The 15,081-nt window shown below is 37.1% G+C and overlaps 2 protein-coding genes across 4 annotated transcripts in view; one reads left to right on the forward strand and one right to left on the reverse strand.

The window, feature by feature from the left end:
* The window catches only part of LOC103973760 (serine/threonine-protein kinase STY13), a 38,674-nt gene extending 32,890 nt beyond the window's left edge, over positions 1–5,784 (forward strand). The window contains exons 4-6 of one of the 3 annotated variants that reach the window (XM_018821573.2): positions 4,547–4,689; positions 4,757–4,915; positions 5,008–5,784. In XM_018821573.2, coding sequence (XP_018677118.2) covers positions 4,547–4,689; positions 4,757–4,915; positions 5,008–5,316 — 611 coding nt within the window. In that variant the 3' untranslated portion in view covers positions 5,317–5,784. The remainder of the gene's footprint in view (positions 1–4,546; positions 4,690–4,756; positions 4,916–5,007) is intronic. The other 2 variants (XM_009388408.3, XM_009388407.3) reach the window with 2 other exon arrangements.
* Positions 5,785–12,377: 6,593 nt separating this feature from the next.
* Positions 12,378–14,314, reverse strand: LOC135638355 (pentatricopeptide repeat-containing protein At1g08070, chloroplastic-like). Its single transcript, XM_065151461.1, has one exon. The coding sequence runs from the start codon at positions 14,165–14,167 to the stop codon at positions 12,413–12,415; it is 1,755 nt and encodes a 584-aa protein (XP_065007533.1). The 5' UTR covers positions 14,168–14,314; the 3' UTR covers positions 12,378–12,412.
* Positions 14,315–15,081: the final 767 nt, after the last annotated feature.

A 15,081-nucleotide genomic window follows, 5' to 3' on the forward strand; every position in this document is an offset into this window, starting at 1 on the left:
TCGAAAGATATATCAATCTAGTTTTAGATAAATCAAGCTTTGTATGAATTGGAGTTTCCAACAAGGAGTTATAAACAGTTTAGTAATCAAAGGTCAGAGAACATTATCTCTATTTTGTAGAATTCATAGAGTTGATTAGAACAGATGTTTCAATAGGCATTTATGCTCTAAATCTTTCAAATCGGTTATGCACAGGAAGATTTATGATATGTTTTGTATAAATCAGAGTTTCCAACAGAGGGTTATAAGCAAGAGAGCACTGAAAGTTCAGAACCGATAGTCTTTGTTTTATAGATTTCATTGGGTCAGTTGAAATAACAGTTTGGGTAGGTAATTAGACTCCAAATTTATCAATCTTAGTATCAAAAGAAAGTGCTGAGTCTATTTTTGGATGAATTTAGTTTTTGCTAAATCAATGATTGGTGCAGAAAGTTATGACTGGAACAATGCAGAAAGATCAAATCTTGGAAAATTTCAGATTCACAGTTTTATTCCTAAACGACAAAAATATCATGTTTGAAGCCAAAATCTTCCAAAATTTTTTAGTATTAAGATTGAAATCAGAGATCTAGATTACTGTGGGATGAGATTAGAACACTTGCCTTAAAAAAATATGATTCTCAAATGTAGGGAATTGATGCAAAATCTCAAGCCAAAGCAAAGCTTTTTCTTCTTCAATTCAATTCCTCTTCCCTTCTCTTCTCAAGCCTACGCTAGTTGCGGCAAGTATCCCTCCTTTGTTAAGTTTTCTTTTAGTTTATCCTCTAATTACTTAGGTTTGGCTAATATAAGGATTGCAAGGTGGTAAGCGTGAATGAAAGAAACTTATGTGTCATCCATAGAACAAACATAGGTGGCACTATCCTTAGGTTAACTAGTGACATATGTCCTTAATTAAAAAAAAAAAAAAACTTAATATGAATATTTCATAAATCGTATCCAATTGTTATGATTCACATTTAGGTCCTTAGCAATAAACTTTTAATATCAAATCATTTAATACAAAAGAATTATTAAATAATCCTCATATTTACAAATAGGTCCTTACATTATAAATAAGCCTTTATAAAATTTTCAAAAATGAGGGATGTTACGGGCATGACTTAGCTCATGTGGCCAAGCATGGTTCAACTCATGTGATAAGGCACGATTCAACCCATATAGTCAAGCACGACCCAACTTACGAGCCAAGCGTGGTTTAGTTCAGTGGTAAAGCTGAGCCAAACTCGTGGGTGAGGCTCAGCTCAGCTTACGAAGCTAGGCCCGTCTAACTATGCGATTAGTGTTAGACACTTCGTCATCTCTCTATCCAACCCATTGTACTTCAACCTAACCTGCTACCTGGGACAAGCATGTGTGATGCATGTAAGTCATCCAAGACTCAGGTAGGTCGGTTTGGTTTAGGCTAACATTATGCGATATAGTCTAATTTCTTCTCCCTTTATTAATTTGAGCTCGTTAATTGATTGAATCAGACATATTTGATCGTTCAAGCTGGTTTAGGGTGATTCTAGATCAACTTGACTAGTTCAAACCTACTTGAACTAATTAAAATCAATCAAATCTAAATTAGATTAGTATAGAGTGGTTCCAGATCGATTCTATAAGGATTTGAGATTGGTTCTGTTAGGTCCTAACTGAATTGACTTTGGTTCAAGTCAATTGAGCTATGCCAATCATAGTTCTGGTTGATAAAGAACTATTGAGAGATTAATGTCTCATATTTTTAGGATTTGATGAATTTAAAAATTTTATCTGAAGGAATCATTTGGAAATGATTATTGATTTTTTATTTTTTTAGTTTATGATATTGATGTGATTGTTACCATATAGTATATGTGGCTATACTATTGGTTCACATTAGAAGTATAACTTGTGAAAGGAGATACGGGTCCTTCACAGTGCGGAGCCACCAATGAACATAGTTTAGCATATCACATACATCAAGTATGGTCCCTCATAATGTTTTATCATACTATATTTGGATGCATGCATGCTTGAATGGATGAATGTAATGAATGATCATGATTGACTATGTATCCCTGCCATGAGTAGGTAGGGCGGTTCCCTTTAAGGACTAACGGGCAATCAGACGTGACGATTGGATGGTTCCTCCATTCACTGTTGGGAGGAATGTGTCCCCCACTTTAGGTGGGTGAGGGATACCACTCCATCCGTTATTAGGAGTACGATATGAGTTTTCTTCATCCAATGTTGGAAGGAATCCATCTTGTTTAGTATGCATCTTCATTCATTGTTAGGAGAGTGCAACATCCGGTTTAGAGTATTTAACTGTTATGTCTGTCATCGAGATGTGTTGCATATGTCTGATGCATGATTTTGATTATTATATAAGAATTATCATTATTTTTTTGATATGACATGAGTCTCCTAATGATATCATTTTATATTAAATTATTGACATTTATATATGTTTCACAAATATTGAAATTATTTTTTATGATTTTTCGAAGGTTCATACTAATATGTGTATTTATTGATGTGTTTTTATCTTATATTTATTTTCAGAGTAACCTACTACTTTGCAATAGATATGAGGCTTAGGTGAAAAATACTTTTTCGTTACTTGTGTTCCTACCATGAAGATGTGATCCTTCTTCTAGTAAAAATAAATATTTATTGTTGGAAAGATAAGATTTTGAATTCAAAAATAAGAGACAAAAAATCTTTTGTAAATTATGAATATTAAAATAATAGTTTTCTTTTTATAAATCTGAGATGTGACATAATCATATGATTTCAGTCAACTAATCTGATTAGTTATGGAATCAAATATCTAAACCATATGAGAAATAACATTTTGTCAAGGTGACAAATCTGGATATAGGTTAGTACACCTTTAGACACTGTTTTTTTCTCTTGATCTTGACAGAAATAAAAAAATCCCAAGCTGGTTTTGGTCTTAGTAGTGTGAGACTGCCGGTAGATGGTCATTAAAAAATGGCTATATCTGAAAAAAGAAAAACCATATGGATGGAAGGCAGAGTTGTAGTACCAGCAGAAGTCTTAAAGATTAAATTGGGAAGAACATAATTGGTAGACTCGAGATTGAATGCCACCTGCAGGACATGTTAAACACCTCATGCATATGTAACAACCACAATAAGAGGTAGAACATTTCTTTCAAGCCCAAAGAGTTGATTGGTCTAGGAGATGGTACTATGGATTATGGAGTTTGGATATATACAACTGATATGAACCCTATCTAACCCAGCAGTGGGTTAAGATTTCGTGAACCATATCTGATCCATGTAACATTTAACAGTTTGGGTTGGAGAGTTATGTCATGTTTTTATTTGTATTTTCTTAAATAAACTCTTGTTGGATACTCATTGAGCATGTGCTTCGTTGATATGCAACCGAGATGCCATGTCAAGATTTCTTAAATCAAATGTGAAACGTGAACAGAATGGCTCATCAAGCAGTTTTGGTCAGGTTAATTCGCTTTGTTGCTAAAAGATTTTAAACACTTGAGAGAAAAGGGCCCAGCCTTGTGTTGTAGACAGAACTAAGGAGTGTCAGTTCACACAGCTATTCATTTCTTCAATTATTTAGACTATGGATCTTATTAGTTTTTAGTTGCTTTGATAGAAGAAGAGTCTCTTTAAAATGATAAGATATGATTGATTGAAAGTGCACCTTTTGCTTTTGAGAAATTAGTGAAAGAAGTAACTTTTTCCCCACTGGTAAGGGACTGTATTCTGTATGGAGGCATCATAGGATGCCTAGTTCCTTTGAAATTGTTTTTATTTGTTATATAAATTTTCTGAAGTTTCTTGCTATCGTTTATGTTTTACATGGTGACTTTACCATTCTTGCATGATTTGAACTATTTAAAGCATCAACCGGGCAAGCTTGTTTGATAAGCTTTTGTCTTCTTCGTATAACATGAGTAATGAAAAAATACAGAATGATGTTTTAGGACAAAAATGTTAGATTTAGATCTTAACATGCATGGTGTGTGACATAATTCACAAGATGAAAATTAGCATCTTAAGGATAGAAGCCACTTCTTTTTCATGATTATTTCTTTATCTGATATAATTTACATAGTCTTTGTTGGAGATAAGCTCAAAATGGCTAGTTTATTCAATGAGGCAAACATGTAAACTACACTCGAAAAATATGGTGTGATAGTATTGTCCATTGATCAAATTTTACATGGCAGATTGTGAAATGAGACTCTTACCGGGTTGCCAGGCAGGAAGCATGATGCAGGTTCTTCAGCTTAGAACTATACTGCCATTCCTTCTTCAGATATGACTACTTTACTGAATTTAGAATAAATCTGCTTGGGACATTTTTAACATATGAGTGAGCTCCTTTTAATTTCTACTGAAAAAAAGTATAAGGATTGTTAATGGTTGTAATTTCTCCATTTTTGACATTAAACAAACCATAACTTCTCTGAAGGCATGTTCCAAAGGTAATGTTAGATGTGGTGCTTGGATACACGTTTAAGTTTGATCTTTTGCAGGCTACTTATTTAGGTTCATGCATGCAATTTTTCTTAATGATTCTCTAGCCCTTGTTTCTTTCCCAGAGAACTTGCTGTTGACTGCAGATCAGAGGACAGTGAAACTTGTCGATCTTGGTTTGGCACGGGAAGAAACATTAACAGAGATGATGACAGCTGAAACAGGGACATACCGTTGGATGGCGCCGGAGGTACATTGAATTGCTTGCTTACATCTTATCATTTGATAGATAATCTAAAACAGTCTCTTCTTTGCAGTTATACAGCACTGTCACGTTAAGGCACGGCGAAAAGAAGCACTACAATCATAAGGTGGACGTGTACAGCTTTGCAATCGTATTGTGGGAGCTGCTTCATAATCGGCTTCCATTCGAAGGCATGTCCAACCTGCAAGCAGCCTATGCAGTTGCTTTCAAGGTAGTTCTGCTGCACTGTTAAATCCTGTAACTCGAGACAGTTTCTCGAACATTATTTTAGTCATGCATTGTAATTTTTTTTGCATGTTTTAGAACGTCAGGCCGAGTGCTGATGACTTACCCGAGGAACTGGCTTCGATATTAACTTCTTGTTGGAAAGAGGATCCAAATTCCAGACCCAACTTTAGTCAGATAGTTCAGATGCTTCTACATTATCTGTCCACTCTTTCACCACCGGAACATGTCAATCCTTCCTGTGCCTACAGTTCGGAGAATGTAGTTTTACCACCTGAATCTCCTGGCACAAGCTCACTGATGGCAGCTCGAGATGAAATTGGTGATACGACAACCGACGAGAACAAATGGAGGGGATTCTTCTTCTGCTTCAGCCAGTGCTTCTGATGTCCAGTCGAAGAGAAGCTTTGTGGAATTTCAGACAATTCACCTTGTCCAGTATGTTAGGAATGAACAAGAGCAATGTTAAGGTTTTTTATATGTCAAAATTACTTGATCCCCGTCCATACTTGGGGTAAATTGCTTTCTGAAATGCTGGTGGAATGACGGAAAAGCCTTCGGTTTAGGGTTTCGGGGGGATCGGAATTGTTGAATTCCATATGGTGCAAAATAAACAGGGCAAGAAGCTAGACTAATCGGGACATGTTTAGGTATTCTAGAAATGCATTATTGGTCGCTGCAATCCTTGATATTGATGTTTTTCTTTCATGATACCTATGGTAGGTTGGGTTGGTTATATATAGTTCATGGGAGTAGGGCAGTTATTTGGTAATTAGAATGATCAGATAGTTTTAAACGATATTTTGCTGTAATAGCGCTTGTTCTTAGCTTATTGAAAAGATTATGATTGGACCATTTGTTTCTTCTTCTTCTTCTTCTTCTTCTTCTTCAGAACAAGAGTCATACAAAAGGGGAAGAATATATATCCACGTTTTCAGAAGTTTATATGTCAAAAAACGTCATTTAATGGTATTATTTCAGAATGGAATGATCATTTCTGTGAATTCATTTTACAATCAGGAAATTTTCCTAGAAGAAAAAGATTTACTTGGCAGGCACTTCACCAACTACTAAAGCATCAATTATCAATCAGCATTTTTGATGCAGTGTCAAATGTGAGATTCTCGTGTTAATAAGTAATAATATTCACAATTATTTGGTAAATTTTATAACAAAGAGGTACATGCAAGAGACAAACATCCATATAGCTGAGAAATCAAGAAACAAATGCACGCTTGTTTTTTCTTTTCACACTTGGTTTTGGAGTGCGCATGCAAATGAAATGTCTACATCAAGCGCATGATATTTGCTTTTAGTGAGCGCACCTGGGCGTGCACACACACAATCTATTCCGATCACTCGGAAAAAAGTTGGGAACCATACTTGGTGACATGTTCGCTTTATGGTCACAGGCAATGATAAGGTACGCATATCTCTCATCTGGACTATATATACAATTCAAAGCATGATTGATGACCATGAGATTACAGGAATGAGAGGGAAATAAAATAAAGCCTTGCGCATTCATTTATAATCTTGGACTGAGAAGCAATCATTCAGTTCAGAAAAGGACTGGCCACCAACTCACTATTCTTTCCTGCGAAACAAATTGCAGGTCCTGCAGCATTATAAGAATATAGAAAGAATCAAAGAACCCTCAAGCTGTAGTGGAGATTTGTGCACTTAAAAATGCAAAGATGAGGAAAATAAGCAAAGGACCCCATGATACAGCAAATGACTTCCATGCAAAATTTTCATGTCTGGCACATCGCCTGCTCATCATCGGGCAGGAATTTGACCTTTCACCCTTCAACTGACTGGGAGGTAATGGTGACGGAGGAGCCCCGGATGCAGGGTAGTGTTTTTCCTAAGAGCAAAAATAGATTGTTAGAAAATTGTTTGAAATAAAAACATGTCAATAAGCAGGTAAAGATGTTACCACCCAAGTCCTTCTAAGTGAAGATTTAGGATCCTATATGACCAAGAAAAACAGACAGATAAAATGATAAAGATTTGGTCCATTCATTTCTTCATCTAAATAATGAAAATCAAAACAATGGCAAGCTATAAGTCATGCTCCAAACACTACAAACATAAAATTCAAAGTAAAACTACTTTTAAGTAAACATTACTTGTTGGTCCAGTGTGAGAAACAGATTGTGTCCATTGGCCTCATAGGAGAATCTTTTTCAATAGGGGTGGCTGTGGTGTCTGTCTTCAGGGTTCTTGGACCAACTTTGACAGTGAACACATCACTTTCCTCATTGACAGGGTCCATCTCACTCTTTCAAGTTGTTTTATCAGCTGTTGGTAGGAAAATTTTGAAACTACTTGTTCACCTTCTATTTGATCATCCTCATGGCTGACATGGTACTGCTGCGTGACCCAATATGCTTTGCCTGATTTGCAGCCATTAGAACTTCAATAGAGAACCACCATTTTCTTCCAGGCTTTCTGAACTCCATTCTCTAGCACATGTTTTGTGCCATCTTACAAGTTCCTCAGACAAACCACATCGGATTATTCTCCATTGCTTGCACTGGCCTTATCATATGCATTTGATATTCTGTGAAAGATATTAATACTGCTTCCATCTTTCTTGGCACCTAATGTGCATATCAAAGTTAGCTGCTAAAATTTTAATATCATATAGTAAGAAATACAACAGTTGAACCTAGCTTTACAAGGGAAATTTTAGGGATGAATATAGCAAATTCCGTCATCCCCCTCCAGAGTTGAAAAAACAAAAAAACAAAAAAACTCATCAATAAGTGTGTGCGAATTCAGAATTTTGAGCCCAATTTACCTGCTAAATGTTCCAACTTCCGATAGAACAACACAAGAATGATCAAAATTAACACTAGCAGGAAAGTCCAGGCGAACCCAAAGCAACCTGAAATGCAAGTAGCAAGAATATTCAGAAATCAACTTTGGAAAAGTAACAAGTAATATAAGACATCAAGAGGATGCCATAGTCTTGTAAGACAAGCAATTCAGTTGCAGAATGTATGCTGAGTCTCTGAGTTGAAGGCATCACCAGTCATGACTTGAACAATGGCAGATTTGTTGGAATCTAGAGAGAGGAATGGATGGATAATATGCTTCCTATCTTATTCAGCAGCTGCAGCAATCTTGAGCAACTTGTTGAATATGCTATTACCAGAGATGAAGATTTGATATCATATGGAATGATCGACTATTTGAAATACAGTCATTAGTCTTCCTGATCCCCAGCTGAATTCAGAAACTTAGAGGGACAAGCGTGGATGCTATGATAAAGTTGCCCATATTAGGATCTGAGTCATGTAACATGAGATAATCTGATTATCAAGGGTAGACAAGTGCCCTTGATTGGTGTTTTTTGTAATGCAGAAAATGAGAGACATGGTTATCTATTTCTTTATAGTTGATATGATTCAATGGATGGAATCAATTAGCCCACATTTAGCAATGCCATGGAACCTATGATAATTCATAATACGTCTCGGACCAGACCAGAACTCAAAATTTATCTACTAAGGTCAAATATGGATTGGGTCTCCTCAAGAGTTGTCTAGTCTTTTTGGGGTGGGGGGAGTGATTACAGTTTAAAATACTAAGCAGGAAGCAATGATTTAAAAAGCGCTAGGCGCTAAAAGACGCCAAGGTCCAAAAATGCCCGAGGTGCTCGCCCGAGCAAAGCAAGACGCTAAAATATAAAAATATATAATATAATTAATAAATATAATTATTTAAATTAAAAAAAACTATTAAATTAAGAAAATCTAAGGTGCAAAATCACAATGTCACATTAACAAAAAGTCTTAAAATTCAAAACAATAAAATTTTACATCAAAGTCATTCATTATAATCAATATTATCGTTATTTTTACACAAATCATCTTTATTGAATTCGTCCTCTTCCTCTTGTCCTTTTCATTAAAATATGTTTCATATTCTATGTCTTCAGGAGCCGAGGTTGATGCTTTTGTACTTATTTTTTTCTTTGTCATATGTCTTGTATATATTTGTAGTTCTCCAGCACCTGAAGCTTTTGTCACATCTCCCCATGTCAATTTATCATCTTCAAATACAAGCTCGTTTTCGGCATCTTGCAAGTTGATACTCATTTCTCCCACCAACCACTCATTTAAATCATCAATATCTTACAATGAGATTAGATCAATTATATTTCACAAATTATGACGAGCCTTCAAAGGTTTATTATATTTTATGTAAACAAGATAATGTAATTGTTGATGTTCCAACCGATTTCTTCTCTTTGAGTGAATCTATCATGTCATATAATTTAAAAATATATTAATATATCTATCTAAATAAATTAATTAATTAATTAAAATAAAAATATTTAGTGATCTTTATATACTCAAAAACACTCTAGTTTCGCTCACAACCCGAAACACTACATATCAAACTAAGTACTTTGATAACAAATTACTGCAAGTTAGGGGTGGAATTTCCAAATAGACTCCACCATTCAGCTACAAAATTTATGTTATTATTAGTAATAACATACTATAGATAAAATTAATTATATCAAATTATTAATACTTGAAGACGTAGTTGTTCTGGATCGAATTGCCATTGGAATTCCAAAAAGACCGTCAAAATTTTTATATAAAGATAATTCACAAATAATCTTATCTTGCATCTCAAGGCTTGGAACTAATCTTGTAACATACTGATATAACCCATCCAAAACTTCTGCATCAAACCCAACATATTTAATCTTATAAAAAAAATTCAGTATTAAAATAATATCATGTTGCATATAAGGGATGATGAAGTTGACAATTCCATCTTTCATCAATTATTGTAAAAGTTTTCTCATATTTTTCTTTATTTTCATTAAAAGACTTTTTAATTATCTCCTTTGCTTTATCTATAGCCTCATAAATATATCTTATTGTAGGCTTATTTTCATTATCTACCAACTGAAGGACTCGAACAAGAGGGTTCATTACCTTTAATACATAAACTACATGATTCCAAACGGATGACATTAAGATGATATCAGTAGTTCTTTTATCTTTTGCTTCTTTTGCTCATTTGCTTGTCACTCATTTCTTAGAGGTAAACACGTTTCTCATATTATGTTTGATGATGCACGCTCTGTAATGTCAAGAATGAAGTAGCAAATCGAGTGACACCATATCTCACTACTTCTCTATTGCCTGTGAATTCTCTCATCATATTCAAAGCCCCAATATGATTATAAAGAAATCCAATAACAAAAATTGTCCTTTCTAAAGTTTTCTTGATGTCCGGGATCTTTTCAATCTCTTCCAATATTAAATCAATACAATGTGCTACACATGAGTCCAATATAAGTAGTCTTTTTGTTTCAAGTAATTTACCTGAGATAAAGAATAACAAAAATGATAAGACTTAAAAGTTTAACATATTTAATTGAAGATAAAGTAATTAAAAATTAAAAAAATTTAAAATATGAATATTACCAGCTAATACATAGTTGCTTCCATTGTCGGTTATGACTTGAACGATATTTTGTTTTCCAATTTCTTCCACATACTTATCAGGTAAATCATATATCTTATCTCCAGATTTTACAAAAGATGAAGCATCTATTGACTTCACAAACATAGTCCCTAAAGAACAGTTAACCATAAAATTAATTATACTCCTGCGTCTCCTATCAGTCCAAGCATCTGACATAATAGAGCAATCATGTGTTGCCCATGATTTTTTATAACCCTTTAGCAAGTCATTTGTATAATTCAACTCTTTTTGCAACAATAAAACTCGCATCTCACAATAACTTAGAGATTTTAATCCCGCATCATATCTTTCAATAGCTTCAATCATTTCCTTAAAACTGTCTAAACGAGTTGTACGGAAAGACCAGCTTGATAGAAGAAGCGAGCAAAGTGCTGAATTATTCTTCCTCTTATTTCTTTATCACGAGCATCACTTATATTTGTTTGTCTAAATTTTGAGCCTCTTGCTTGCCCTTATTGCTTTTGTGATCTTTGAAAAAGGGTAAACCCTTTTTAGTACTCATAACTTCTTTTCCTTTTTTATCACATACTTTTTTCTCACTTGGATTACTCATAGAATAATCTTCTTCTTTAACATTATCTTCTGGTAAATTCTCGTAAGATTCATTATTTTATGTCTTCTTTTCCTTCGTATAACTCAGCAACTCTTCTTTTACCTCAGGTGGACACTTTTTACAAGCTACTGCATTTTTTAAATCTCCTACTAGATGTTATTTGGTACGAAAAATACCACCTATAGTAGTCTCATCGTAGAACATGCAAGTCACTGCATTAAGATCTTTCGGATCCTTTAGATAATTATACTTCTATGCAAGATCTTTTTTTGATATCATTGGAGAATCTATTGAGTTGCTATGTACACTTGTTATTTATCTTGAAAGACTGAAACCTAACAATAATTTCAAATAAATAAAAATTAATAGTACTAAAATCAAAATAATATATTATTAATCTAATAAATAAAAATACTATTACTAGTATACAGTTAGCAGTATACTGTTAATATATTGTTAACACTATACTATCGAAGTAAGAAGAATGTGAGTAAGAGGAAGACCGAGGCTGCTAACTAAGAGCAACGGCGGCGACAACGGTAGCAGCGAGCAGCGACGATAGTGGCAACGGCAGCGATAGCAACGAGTAGCGGCAGCGAGAGCAGAAGCAGGAGCGGTGAGCGATGATAGTGGCAACGGGAGCGATAGTAGCAAGCGACGGCAGCGGCGGTGGGAGTGGGAGCGACGAGCGACCACAGTGGCAGCGGCAACTATAGCAGCAGGCAGCGGTGACAGAAACGAGAGCGGCGATAGTAGCAGCGGCAACTATAGCAGCGCCAATGAGCAACGACAGCGGCGAGCGACGACAGTGGCAGTGGTAGCTGGAGCGAGAGCGACGAGCAGGGTTAGGGTTGGGAAGTCACGAGAGGAAGGCTGATATCGGTGCTTTAGTTGGTTCGATTGAACCAACTAAAGCACCGGAGACCGAACCAGACCTAAAATACTAGTTCGGTCGCGTGGTTTAACCCGGGCGCTCGCCCGAAGCGCCCAATGCCTGGGCTCGGGCGAGTGCCCAGGCGATGCCTCTTTGAAGCATGCCGCCTGGAAATGAAGCGAGGCGCTCGAGCCTCGCCTCACCTCGCCTGAGCACCTAGGGGAGTGCCCAAGCGCGTAGGCAAGCGCCTATTGAAATCATTTGCAGGAAGTAATAAGTTTCATCTCAATGTAGATTGTTAGGCAGTCAAGAGATCTTATATCTGCATCCATTAACTTAATTACGTAGAGCACCACCATGTGTTAAATTAACTTTCACAGGGAACGAGTACAAATCCTATGATTCAAGAAAAATCTAGATTTAGTATATCCTTAGGGCAAGGGATGAGTATTTGTCTTAGAGATGCTTCCAGTGTGCTGTGCAAAATGTAGAAGCAAAGTCTATTGTAAAATAAAGCTTTCCATTCTTTGCTTATTTTACCAATAATCATTGCATGAACAAGAGCCATATTTGAAATGATGGAACCTATTACGATCTCTTACAACAATTTCTCTCTTGTAGACCTTCGAGATCAGCTTAGTAGCTAAGTGGCAATCTGTGCATATTCTGAGATTCTTTGACACCCTAATGACAGCTCCAGGAGGAGACTTCATAAGCCCGAAGGCAATTGCCAACTTCTCACTATGATGAGAAACTGACACTTCCTTCTCATCCTCCTCTGCATCTAATCGTGCCTCTGCGACATTTGGCACATATCCAGCCAGCTTAAGCTTTGAGATTATCTCATTGACCTTGCTGAATATCTCCTTCGATTGAGGATGAGAGCTGTCTTCAGCAAAGAACTCAAAGATTGTACCATCCAACTCAATCAAACTACATCCTGGAATTTTCGTAATTCCCTTCTCCTTCATCTGGTTTCTCACGCTCACTGCATCCTCCCATCTGCCCACTAATGCATAAATATTTGAAAGGAGTATGTAGTCACCACTATGTCTAGGTTCTAACTTGATAATTTGCTTCAATGATTCTTCGCCAAAATTGACATTTTTGTGAATTTTACAAGAAGCCAACAGTGTTCTCCACACCACGGCATTAGGTTCAATGGGCATGCTCTTGATGAAGTGATATGCCTTTTCAATTAAACCAGCTCGTCCTAAAAGATCAACCATGCAACCATAATGCTCAATCCTTGGTTGAACACCATACTTGCTGCTCATACTGTCAAAAAGGATCTGACCCTCCTCAACTAGGCCTGCATGGCTGCAAGCAGAGAGAACACCAACAAAAGTCACATCAGTCGGCTGGAATTCAGCTTCAAGCATCAAAGAGAAGACCTTGAGTGCCTCTCTTCCTTGCCCATCACTAGCAAGGCCCTGAATCAGCACAGACCAAGACCATGCATTCTTGTTTGGCATCTCCTCAAAAGTTTCAAGTGCACTCTCCATGCACCCACACTTTGCATAGAAATCTACCAGTGCAGTTCCAAGATTAACAGTGACATGCAGTCGCTTTCTTTTAATATAAGAATGCACCCACTTGCCCGTCTCAAGTGCGCCCAAATTGGCACAAGAGGAAAGAACGCTGACCATCGTCACCTCATTGGGTTCCACCTTGGCCTTCTGCATAACATGGAAAAGAGCAAGAGCTTCTCGACACTGATTTGCCTGGCTGTAACCTGATATCATCGCACTCCAGGCCACGACATCTCGTGATGGCATTTCATCAAACAACCTTCTTGCTTTATCTACCTCACCACATTTTGCAAACATATCCACCAGAGCCGTCACCAAATTTTGGCATCGCTTCAGCCCATTTGCTTCGACATAATCACCTATCCATTCGCCTAAGTCCAACACCCCCATCCTCCCACACGCGGTCAGAACACTGATCAGAGTGACTTCATCGAAAGCCATTCCCAACTCCAGCATGCCACGAAACAGTTCGACAACCTCGCCCCAATCCCCGGCCTTGAAATACCCCGCGAGCATTGCATTCCACGTTACTATACCCCTCTTAGGCATTCCATCGAAAAGCTTGCGGGCGACCACGACCTCGCCACAGCTAGCATACAAATGAATCAAACTGTTCACGACGAACTCCTCCGATGGCAACCCACACTTCACTGCATGGGCGTGCACCTGTTTGCCATCTCGGAGTGCGCGGAGCCTCGAGCAGACCTTCAGGACGCAAGAGAAGGTGTGCTTGTCGGGCGGGACGGAGCAGGCGAGCATGCGGAGGAAGAGGCCGAGGGCTTCCTGAGGGGAGTTGCTCCGGATGAAGGCGCGGATGAGGATATTGTAAGCCTGGGCGTGAGGGCGGGGGACCGCGCGGAAGATCTCGAGGGCGTAATCGAGGCTGCCGGGGATGAGGAGGGCGGAGCACTCGAGGAGGTTCTCGGCGACGGAGGGGAGGCGGGCGGCGCCGGTCTTGATGAGGCGGGCGTGGATCTGGTGCAGGTCGCGGAGAGTCCTGCACTGTTCCAAGATGATGGTCTTGTGGTTGGAAGCCGGGGGGGGCTGCGGGAGGGGCGGGGCGGGCTTGGCCGGGAGGACGGCGGGTGCGAAGGCCATCACGTTGTGTTCACGGACTATCCAGAATACCAATTGTACGATATATATATTGGAATTTTCACATAATTATTCTTTTACTGTTTGAAAATAGCGATTTTTGAAACATTTTTGTCTCTATAAATTCGATAACTAATTAATATTAATCCAAAAAACTCAGGTTAATCATGTTTAACTATAATTAATATTAACTAGTTAAAATTATATATATATATATATATAAAATTTTCTTTGATTTTCTTGTATGAAAATATTGAGATTGATAAATATTTTATCATTGTCATGCAGTGTCTTAGGATGATAAAATATAGTTTTCATGAAAAAAAATCTTTAAAAATTAAGTATAGTTTTTTATAAATATCTTATGTATCTTAGATTTTGATAGGATGATAATTAAATACGAAGGATACTTTGGGTTGGATGATCGTGGATTTTTCTATGGTATCTATGTTGGGCTGACAGCTCATAAGTTCAGCCACCTCTCCTTTAATTTAACTTTAAATCTAATTAGAAGCTATGAAATTTAGAGGAGAAAAACTACAATAACAAGACAAAAAACTGCAATATGAACTTGATTC

The sequence above is a fragment of the Musa acuminata genome, chromosome BXJ3-5 (genome assembly GCF_036884655.1).
Source record: "Musa acuminata AAA Group cultivar baxijiao chromosome BXJ3-5, Cavendish_Baxijiao_AAA, whole genome shotgun sequence".
NCBI lineage: Eukaryota > Viridiplantae > Streptophyta > Magnoliopsida > Zingiberales > Musaceae > Musa > Musa acuminata.